Source organism: Elephantulus edwardii, unplaced genomic scaffold (genome assembly GCF_000299155.1).
Source record: "Elephantulus edwardii isolate Elephantulus edwardi_28Jun2011 unplaced genomic scaffold, EleEdw1.0 scaffold00350, whole genome shotgun sequence".
NCBI lineage: Eukaryota > Metazoa > Chordata > Mammalia > Macroscelidea > Macroscelididae > Elephantulus > Elephantulus edwardii.
The window spans coordinates 211,823-223,435 of NW_006400100.1; the positions used below are offsets into that span (position 1 = coordinate 211,823).

Genomic DNA, 11,613 nt, shown 5'->3' on the forward strand with positions numbered 1-11,613 from the left:
ATTTTGGTCTTTTCTTCCTCTGTCTTTGCAATGACCGTTTGCACTCTTCCTGGATCATACCCTTGATATCCTCCCACAACTCATCTGGCCTTCGCTCATTAGTGTTCAAAGCCTCAAACCTGTTCCTGAGATGGTTCTGAAATTCAGGTACAGTATTAGCATTTTAAAAGCCAAGTAACTCCCAAGAACAAAGGTACATTAAGCTTAATGTTTAATCACACATTAACCTGGCTAAACAAATTTACTTGATCTGTTTCCCTTTAGTTAACACCTATTGCGCATATCCCCTTTCCTGTGTCTGTTAAGATGTAAACATAGGCTTGGTACCCATATAAAAATGTTTCTAAAAAGCCATGAAACAAATGTACGCACACCCCTTTAGCACCTAGATGTAAACAGAACTTCCAATATGGTAACTTGTATTACTCTGTAAATGCAGCCCCAAGAGGAGTCTTCAGATTAGCTGCTTTGGCGGCTTGTCCTGATTCTCCCATTGGATTCTGGAAGGTGGGTTTTTCTTGTTTTCAGTTGAGTCAGGTGTGGACTGTTTGATAGTTTTTATTTAGTTCGCAACCCTGTGTGAGCTGACTGGATTAGGCCAACAAGGAGGTATGGGCTGGAAGCTTCCTGTTTAGAGCCAATCAGATTGGGAGGGCCTGTGTATTTAAAAATTTGTTGGGTCTTTGGGCTGTGGTGTTAACTGTGTTTGGAATGAACATTCTTCTCAGGGGTACAGCATTGGTCTGTCAATTTGCTGTACTGAGGTAACTTCGGAGTTGTTGTGATGCTGAACGCTGTGCCACTGGTGTGTCAAATACCATAATGGTAACCCATGGTGGACAGTGTTTGGTGGAGCTCCCAGATTAAGACAGGCTTAGAAACAGGAGTGGCACCCACTTCCTAAACAACATGCTTTTGGAAACTATGAACTTAGACAAATGACAATAATCATAGAACAGGGTTCAGGGCTTTTATTCATAGGGTCACTGAGTCGTGCTTGACTCAGTGGCACTTAACAACATATAGCATGATGGAATAAACGACCTTTATTAACTTTTGTAAATGCTACAACACACAAACAGACAGACAAGGAGTCTGAGTCCATGATTGTTAGGTTTAATTCACCTGTTATACCCAGTCTGTTTCCTAAAGGTAACAAAAAGGTTCTATCAAAATTACAGAGATGTGAGGCTAGGCATGTCATACAGCTTTAGAAAAATGTTAGCACCTAATGCACGTAAGGCTTAAGAAAAGTACAGACTAGTAGGTTTTCAGCACAGTGGGAACAGGATGCTGAGTCTCAAAATCTTTCAAGTACAGGCAATCTCTATCACAAAGATCATCTTCCAGACACACACACACAAAAGCCCAGAAGGCGCAGTTTCCTTGGGGACAGACAACTTAGGCACCTCACACTCCCATCCACAGCCTGGGGTAGTAATGGGCAGAAAAGGAAGATGGGAAGTTGTGTCTAATACTGTCCCCAAGGAAATTCTGCAATAGCTTCTATTTTCCTCATTTCCCACAGCCTCCCTCCGCATCTCAGTTTCCCCCTTTGCTGCTACAGAGCTCCCAGCTGGGGCAAAGGACTAGAAGAGCTTTCCTCTGGTTGGCTGGCAGCAGGTGGGGGAAGAAAAATGAGGGCCATGCTACAACATCAGACTTCTTGGCAATGTCATTTGGAGATTACAAAATCTTTTCCTCCCTCTCTCCATCACTGCTATAAATGGTAGTTCCTTCCCAACATTAGAATATTTCAGTCAGATTACAAGTTAAACATGTCCGAATACTAAACCTAAAGTGAGCCACCATTTATGGCACTGTTTTTTCTTTTAATGGGGATAAAACCTCTCTGGATTCCAACGACTTTATTGTTAAGGACTTTGAAATGCATACTATTTGTAGGTTAGAGACAGATAGTGGAGGAGATTTATGAGAAGGAAATGTTCCCGTGACAAAAGGGAAGCGCATCTTTGGTTGGTGATGCCAACTGCACCCTTACCACTCCCCACAAGTGGGAAGGTGTTGACAATGACAACCCACGGGCACGGGGACAGCAAGGCCAGGAGGGTAGTTAAGTACCAAGAATGTTTCACTAGCTTCAAAAAAGGCAGGTATGTTTCTAGCTCCTGATGCCGGCTTTCTCAGAGCTCATTCATACCAATGGCTACCTCCACCAGAACCATCCTGCTAACAAGATGGTTCAATTCAAGAGAGGGCAGGACTCAAGGTTGTAGCCATTCAGGAGCTGCCCAGAAGACATGCTGGCCTGAAGTGGAAGGGACTAGATTCGTGCCAACCCATTTCCTTTGCTGGCAAATACCATGGATCAGCTGTGACTTTGTTGCTGAATGACTCAATGTCATTCTCTTCTAGGAGGTTGTGCTGTGAATCTGCCTCTGAGGTCTGCAAAGCTTTAAAAGTGTGGCCTAAGGAACATGTCTTCCTCTTTGGTGTACCTGAGTGACTTTTATTTTCTTTTAAAAAGGTGTCAAAATAGGTGAGTCAATAGTCATTGAAGCTGGTGTTTAGAAATAGGACTTGAAGTGTTAAATTAATTAAAACTAAGGAACACTCATACATTTCTCCGTCCTACCAACCAATTACAGGATCAAGGTATGAAGTATAAGCAATGTAAACAACTCCATTACCTGGAAGGCATGAACAGACTAAAAGGCCTTTAGTGCTCAGGGGCCTCCTATCCAGGAAGAAGAGTGGCCTGTGGGGGTGAAAACTAGAACCAGACTTAAAGGTGGTGAGAAAAAAACAGAACCATGGGCAAGTGGAACTGTTGCATGAAGAGATCAAAAACCACTCCCTGGTGAAGGCAAGGCAGATTCCTATGGAGCGCAAAGCTGAGGTCTGTGACAGCAGAGATAGGGTTCTTCCAAGGATTAGGGGACAAGGATCTTCCAGAAAGTCTAAGACTGAGAAGATGAGGATATCAGAAGCTGGCTTGAAACACTTCAGATGTTCCTTTTTGGTTCTGGCTGGAAGATGTTGAGGAGGTGCCATCCAGGTGCTTTTAACAGAAAGATGGAGAGCAGGATGTGGGGATAAAAGTGAAGGTGGCACTTGGTGTAGTGGTGGCACATGCCTGTATGGGATAATTTTTATGAAGGGTGGCTGGTGCCATCATCTAATATGTAGAGCTGTCCTATCCATGTTGGTTATTTCTGCTTAGGTCTTCATGAGCTCACTGCAAAGGGTGGGTGGCTTTGGGTCTTCTTTCCATTGTTACAAGCTCTACTTCTGTTTCAAATCACTTCCAGATGCTTAGAGCCTGAAGGTTAGGCTCCAAGGGCACAGAGATGCCTGGGCCTCAAGCCTCACTTTGGCCCGCACCATCTCCCCGCTCCCACCCTGGAGCTCCCTTCAGCTCTGGGTGTCTTGGGGGCTAGGTGGCAGATAATCTGTGATAGCAGCAGATCTCTTGTTCAGCCAGCTTCACCCTCCCACCACCCCTGCTCTTGCAGACTAAAGGAACTACAGTATGGGATGCTCTTGTGAGTTTTCTGTGTGGCTACTAGGGATGCTTCAGACTCTCAGTAGAAGGAGATGCTAGACTTGCCTCCAGGGGGGGTTCAGGACTTTGTTGTGAGAGCGAGGCCTTGGCCCCAAGCGAGGCTCGTGGCTGTCAACCTTGGTCATGGGCTCCTGCTGCTTGGTGGGTTCAGATTCTCTCTTATCACCTTTCTCCCCCAGTCCTTCTCGCGAGGGGCTGCTTGCCGTGGCTGTGGAACAAATTATAACATCACCTGTTAAAGGCTGTCTAAGACTCTGAACCCAGGTTATGCAAAGGAGCCTGCAAAAAAAAAAATTCACCTAGTAATGGGGGGAAGGAAGACAAAGCGAATGTCAAATTGTGATAAAAAGACTCTCTGTTAGATGTAGGCTTGTTCCAGGCTGAAATGGATTGGTACTATAAACACCCTGATCCACCCATGTTGTCGTGTTTCTGTGTACCACAGAGCCAGAATCAACCCATAGCTGTCCCTCCAGCAGGATTTTGGAGGCAGTTAATCATATGAAGGAGACCGTCCATCCTTCTCCTCTACTAGGATTAACTTCATTCTTAAACTGTAACCACTCCCCAATCTGATCTATCATTCTTTAATGACTGTGTTCTTGTCCACCGTCTTCGCTGATTCTCCCACCTTAAGTGTCATCAGAAAGCTTCCTCAGAGTGAGCACGAGCAGGAGATGGAGTGGATCTGAACCAGGAAGGCAGACTTTTTGATATCAAGAATGAACACTTTTGGGGAGCTCTGGTAGCCTAGTGGCAAGAAGCTACACTACAATCCCAGAGGCGCACGGTTTGAATCCACCAGATGCTCTGCCGGAAAATGAGGGACAATCTCCTCCTGTACCAGTCATATCTGATTTGACGGTACACACAAATAAGAAAAAAAAAAAAAGAAAGAACACTTTTAGGGAAGAATTAATAGACTCTTCTTTTCTATAAATACATGGCCTGGCCTACTATATACAGAGACAGCAACACTGAGTATCACAGTTAGCTCAGAGTCACATGTTTGGACTTGGACTTCTAGCCCTGGAACTGGTGAATCTGTCTCCTAAATCATAGCTTCCAACACTATCTCTTACCTTGTCTTTAGGCTTGTCCCTTCTGCTCTGAGTCCTGCCATTTCACTAAAGTCAGCTTTTAGGGAAAGGATACTTGGGTAAAAGCCTTGATTGTTAAAGCAACAACTTGAGCTAACGCAAAGCCACCTAGGTCAATTCTCAATGTTTCTCGGAAATAGTGAAGCCTGTCTTCCTGAAGTCCATAGACATTCAATCCCAGTAGCAGTTCATGGCAGTTGGCTCTGGTCAATGGTCTGCAAGGGACAGAGGGCTGTGTGCTTTCAGCTTACAGAGCACACAGGACGAGTTGGAAAGCAGGGCAGGGGTGAAGGGATAGGAAACAGCCTCACCTGGAAGGTCTAGTTTGGGGTCTTCTCCTTCACGTAACAAAACATGGTCCTGCAATGAGCAAACAATTGCATCAGTGTGCAACCAGGGACGTCTCACCCTGATGAATGGTTTAATTCTTTTTGTGTGTGTGTGAATGGTTTAATTTTTATTTCTAAAAGCAACTGTATTATGTAAATGTTTTTCTCCTTCAATAGAGGAATGCCCTTGTAACCTGTCATTCATTTATAAAACCATCATATGGGTATCCTGTCTCAGCCAGACTCTTCCCCAGGTTGGTCCCCACTCCCTACATCTGCGAAGTTACATCCATAAGATTTCACTACATCCAAAAATGTTTCAAGATGTGACTCTTAATTAACTCTCTCAAAACCATGAACACCAGCAAGCAATTCTCTGACTTGCAAGCTCCCAGTCAGTGTTCAAACTTCCTAAATAATCTTGCTCATCTCTTATATTGGTTGTTAGGTGCTGATGAGTGAATTCTGACTCTTAGTCATCCTTTGTACAAAACACTGTCCAGTCCTGATCCATACTCACAGTTATTTGAGTCCAGTGTTGCAGCACTATGTTAATCCATCTAAAAGTAATTTTCTTTTTCAGTTATCCTGCTACTTTTCCAAACATGATGTCTTCTCCAGGGACTGGACCCTTGTGATAGCATGCCCAAAATATGTTAAGACAAAAACCTCATCATCCCTCTAGCACTCTAGTTGTACATTTTATAGATTTGTTCCTTCTTTTGGCAGTCCAGGGTATTGTCAAGATTCTTTGCCCACTCCATGATTTAAAAACATTGATTCTTCTTCTGTCATCTTATTCACTATATAAAGGTGACTGAAAATATCATCGCTGTCTCTCATAGTCCAGTTTATTGTCACCAAGGTCCTAACAAGATCAGTGTGCTGCAGTGGTTTGACTTGTCTCTCAAGTGTTTTTGCGCTGCAGGATTTCCTGTTCACCATCATGTAATGCTTATATTTTGTGTTACTCTGACCATGGTGTCAGTTGCTAAGGGGCTCTGTCTCTTGACAAGGCAGGAAAAGTGGCATGGACTCTTGGTTATTCCTACTTTGTGGTATCTCAGAAGAAGTGCGGTACCCAGAGGCTCCTGTTTGGTTCTGAAATTGAGGTAGAGATGTCACTGTAATATAGTTTAATGAGCTGATGGGGAGTACCCTCTTTCCACTGGTCTCTTTCTTCTTCAGTTCCTTGAACGTTTCTATTCCAGCTCTGACATATGTGATATCTGGGGTGTTAATCAACAGAGACTTCAGACACCCTGAAGCAAAAGAGCATGTTGCTCTAGGAAACTGTTTCTTGACCAGAAAGGGTGAAAGCTAATAACTAGGCAGAGAGAACTCTTGATAATTACTAAGTTCTATCAAGGTCCTGCTGCAGCAAATTCCAACCTTCAAACCTGCAAAGAACTACTGATAGGGGTGGGACAGGTTCTGGCAGTCAAGGAACTCCCTAATGGAGCCTTCATTCCAGTTCAGCCTCAAGCTGGTTCTGCCTCCTTAGCCACATGCCTGCTTTTCATCATTACCTCCCACCTCTCCTCTTCTGGCCTTTGGATTCAATCTTTTTACCCGAGTCCTGCCTGTCTGCTTTGTTTCCAAGGCACGCTTCTGGAAAAAGGACAACATGGGTGGAAGTCTCTGTCAGTTAGCAATAACACAAGGTGAAGAAAAGCCACCTGGAATGAATTCCAAGTGTTTCCCGGAAACAACTGAGCCTGCTTCAGGGATGGCATGGAAATCTGACTGTTGCCTCCAAAGGCATACAAGGTGACTGAAAATATTATGGCTTTCTCCCATAGTTTATTGTCACAATGATTTGGCACCTTTCTGTTTCACAATCACCTCCAAGTTGAGGGGAAGATACTAGCATAAACGCTATGGCCTTCCTGGTGCTGTACACAGGTCATGCTGTCGCTAAGTCCCTGGTGTGTCCCAGTACCTAGACCTCATGTGTGGGCAGGAGCACACCCAGAGATACCACTGCTCTTTTCTGAAATGAAACGGCAATCAGGAGTTTTATAAGGTACAATGAAGAGTCCATAGCCTGCCCACTCACATGCTAGGAGACCAGCCCTGGCTGGGATCTCCATCTAGAGTGACTCAGGGGAGATTCAAGACTTAAAGTGACTAAGGATGACTGTTCCCCAGTTTGCTGCAGACAATACCGGCCACACCCACACCAAGCATGGTTTTGCAATGTGATTTCCTTTTGCATGGGCCATCCAAGTGTAGGCCATACCTTGGGCTTGTTTGGATGTGCTGACGGTGATGTGGAAACAACGGGGGACCCAAAAATGTTGCTGGTTTTCCCACCAGGTGGGTTCAGACGCTGTCGGGTCTGGACAGGCGTAGACTCACCAAATATGCCACTTCCTTTTCCACCTGCAGAGATAATAGCAGAATGCTGAGCATACACACCCACTCCTTCCAGGACTACTACCAGCATACTCTAGGAAAACAAGGGGAATGACTAGGACAAAGGAGCCTAATCCTACACTCAGGGCCTGCTGAAGTCCCTTCTGAAATGGAGCTGAACGTAGACTGACCTCTACAGGTGAGATGGCACCAAACACACATGCTCTCTACAGAATGTTACTGAGCTCTGGCTTCCTCAGGCTCCTCTCATCAGATGGAAACAAAAAGTTGCTGAATTTCTAGGTCAATCAGAGCTTCAATCTGAGACCATGTCCTGCTTCAGGCAAACCTGTAGCCTGGAGGATAGCATTCATTAGTCATCCCTCTTACCTATTTCTAGCTTGAACTGTAGTGACAATTAAACATACTGTAGGCATTTTGTATCTCAAAATTTTGTATCTCCTTGCCAGCAAGGAGTGACCTGAAAAGCCATCATGAAGATCCTGTGTCTGAGACTCACTCATTAAAGCTGATAACAAAGGCCCAGAAATGAATACTCACATCAGAAATGGTGAGCAGAGAGATGGCTGCACATGATATCAATGGATTCTACTCTTCACTCACCAAACTCTAATGTGGGGGTTGGGAGCTATCATGGCCAGAGCATCAAGAATCCAGGATGCCAAGGACCAGCTTTATGGTTTCGTAATTGCTACTTAGCTGTTCTGTACCCAGGCTCTTCACCTGAAGAACGAAGATGAGAAAAGGTCTACCTCCTGTGGCTGCATGAGGATCAGTGGGCTACACGTCAGCTCTATCTCACAAGTCTAGAGTAAGGCACAGGACACAACTGTCTAATCAACAGTGTTTACAGTCTCTATGAACTAAAAGGAAAGAGCTATGGAATAGTGGAAACACTATTTTCAGTGAGAAGAAAAGGTGCAAGACCAGTGGTGCAACATTTTCATGTGGCATAAGGGGCGTATTCTTATTTCCTTGTATTGAAGTAAAGAAAGTAACTGACTGCCCCACTCCCCTCTAAAGTGGTAACCTAAGAGGGTTAAAGTGTGTGTTCATATATATATATGTGTGTGTGTGTGTGTGTGAGACAGAGAGAGAGACAGAGAGTGCACGAGAGAGTACTAAAATCACAGGGCTGAGGCTAGTGAGAACAAAATTGCCTGACTTTTTATTTTTTAAAAAAGAATACTTTGTTTCTGTAATCAAACCTATGTAGATAACCTACAACCAGGAGAAGACAACATAGATGAATGGGATCTTCTAAGACTCAAATCCCTATGCACATCCAAAAACTTCTCCAGTAGGGTAAAAAGGGAAGCCACTGACTGGGAAAAAGTATTCGGTAATAACATATCAGGTAAGGGACTTATATCCAGAATTTATGAAATACTTGAGCATCACAACAAGATAAAGGTAAATAATCCAATAGAAAAATGGGCACAGGATTAAATAATCCAATAGAAAAATGGGCACAGGATATGAACAGGCACTTCACCGAAGACGACATTCAGATGGCTAACAAACACATGAAGAAATGCTCAAAATCCCTAGCCCTAAGAGAGATGTAAATTAAAACAACTATGAGATATCATTTCACCCCAGTCAAAATAGCAAAATCGAACCGAACAGCAAGCAACAAATGCTGGCGAGGTTGTGGAGAAACTGGAACCCTGATTCACTGTTGGTGGGAGTGTAAAATGGTGCAACCCCTGTGGAAAGCAGTATGGCGCTTTCTCAAAAAGTTGCAAAGAGAGATACCATTTGACCCAGCAATTCCACTACTGGGAATATACCCTGAAGAGACCATAGCTGACATCCAAGCAGATATATGCACACCCATGTTTATTGCAGCTTTGTTCACAATAGCAAGGAGTTGGAAACAACCTAAGTGCCCATCAACAAACGAATGGCTAGAGAAGCTGTGGTATATTTGCACAATGGAATACTATGCTGCATTAAAAAACAAGGAACTCATGCAATATTATTCAAAATGGTTGACTCTGGAGAACATTATGCTGAGTGAAATATCCCAGTCACAAAAGGACAAATATTACATGATGCCACTGTTGTAGAATGGGACTGTCCTTGGGGTTGGGGAGAGACTGAGTAAGATGGGTTCAATAATGTATACTGCACTGAAACAGAGGAGGGAGAAAACTGTTTAAAAGAGATATATAACTAGGTATTTCTGTCATCACAGGAGACTAGAGCGAGGGCTACATGGTGGAGGGGACCTGGGGGAGGGTTTGTAAAACAATGAAAGAATCTTTTCTTTTACTTTTCCATAATTTTTGGACTCATGTACTTATAACTTGTTAGTCAAATTTGTGTCTTCTAGGTTGCAACACCCCCATGATACATCTTCAAGGATATGAACATGTACGGCCAAGCACAATCAATAAGAGTGCATCTAAATTCCAAAATCAATCTCCATAATAGTCTATGTGTTTCCTACTGCCAAAGGGGCCCTTTAGAGTAGTGAAACCCACAGCGTCCCTTTTCAGCAGGAAGTAGCTAAGAGAATACGCCATCCCCTTTTCCTTATGACTCAGGGTGAAGTCTCTCTCAGGGAGGAGTGATAGGGAATGGCAAAGAACACACTGACAAAGAAGATTAATCAGAACTGGCTTTGACAAGCACTGTGGCATTTGGACAAGAACAAACTGGGAGGAGGGTAGAGAGAATGGTGCAACAATGAATGAATGGAAACCCAAAATCTCTGTAAATGTTCATGAAAATTAATAAAATATAATTATAGGGAAAAAACCAAAAAACAAAAACCTATGTAGATAAGACCTTATATATTTAATACAGTGTGTTACCCCTGTACAAATGGACTAATTGGCTTTTTAAATACTTCTCACATTTTCTGTTTTTAAAAATCTAAATTTGAAAAAAAAAAAATTAAAGTTGTTCCTTCAGGATGCAGTAAGAGCCCCCAGTGCGCCTCCAGAAAGATGTGAGTCGCAGATTACCATCAATAGGTAGAGTTGGATATGCATCACACCAGAGCGGCTGTCAGCCTGTTCTTACATCCTGGGCTGGCTTGGGTCCAGAGCAGAGTGTAATGAAACTATATTTCATTAAGAGCAGAAGGGCCTTCTGGAGCATCGGTCTATCCTCATGAACTGGTATTACTACATCAGATGAGAATTACACAGGATATAGGGAAATGTGGGCTCAGACTGATGTTTCTTCTCTTTGTAGGGAAAGGGAACACTTAGTGGAGAGATATATCCCTAATCAATACAGTTTTACTTCTTTTTTTTTTTTTTTGTATTGTTGTTGTTAAGTGCCACTGAGTCGCTGGCGACTCATAGTAACCTTATGAACGAAAGCCCTGGACACCTGTATAATTTTTGTCCTTTCTCCATGTTCATAGGGTCTCCAGAGGCAAGCTATTGTGGAAGTGGATGCCACTCCTGCTTCCAAGCTTGTTTTAATCGGGGAGCTCCACCAAATACTGTCCATCATGGGTAACCATTCTTTTTTTTTTTTTTTAAATTCTGGTTTATTTACAAAATTTGTATACATTGTTTTTCACACTGGATCTTTCCCATTTCCTTCACCACCACCCCACCACCCATCAAATTGTGTGACCCTATGATCAATGCCCCCATTCTCAGCCCTCTGATCCTACCCTCCCCCAACTTGAATCCTCATCCTTGTTCTACATAATAGTCTTATACAGTATTTGTCCTTATGGGATTGAGTTAGTTCACTCAGCATAATGCTCCCCAGTCTCTCACAAATTAGATAGTAATTTACAAAATCATTTTTCCTGTGTGCTACATAATTTCCCCATCATGTGAATATACCATAATTTCTCAATTCTTTCAATTGTGGTTGTACATGTAGGTTGTTTCCACGTTCCTGCGATGGTGAATAATGCTGCTATGAACATTGGTGTACAAATACCCATTTATGCCTCAATTCTCATTTTGTCAGGGTATATTCCAAGCAGTAAAATGGCTGGGTCATATGGACTTTTTATGTTCAGTTTTTTGAGGAAGCACCAAACTGTCTTTAGTTGTACCATTTTACAATCCCACCAACAATATATATGAGTTCGTATCTTACCACATCCTCTTCAACATTTATTACTTGCTGTCTTGCTAAACCCTGCACTGCAACAGGGATGAGATGGTATCTCATTATGGTTTTGATTTGCATCTCACTTATTGCCAGTAATTTTAAGCATTTCTTCATGTGTCTGTTGGCCATTCGAATATCTTCCTCTGTGAAAATTCTTTCATTGTATTTTTCCCATTTTGTAATT

General features: G+C 43.0%; 1 protein-coding gene across 1 annotated transcript in view; it reads right to left on the reverse strand.

The window, feature by feature from the left end:
- Nucleotides 1-3,545: 3,545 nt before the first annotated feature.
- The window catches only part of HN1L (hematological and neurological expressed 1-like), a 17,113-nt gene continuing 9,045 nt past the window's right edge, over nt 3,546-11,613 (reverse strand). The window contains 4 exon segments of the mRNA XM_006903791.1: nt 3,546-3,581; nt 3,583-3,734; nt 4,938-4,986; nt 7,198-7,340. Of these exon segments, the coding sequence (XP_006903853.1) occupies nt 3,546-3,581; nt 3,583-3,734; nt 4,938-4,986; nt 7,198-7,340 (380 nt within the window).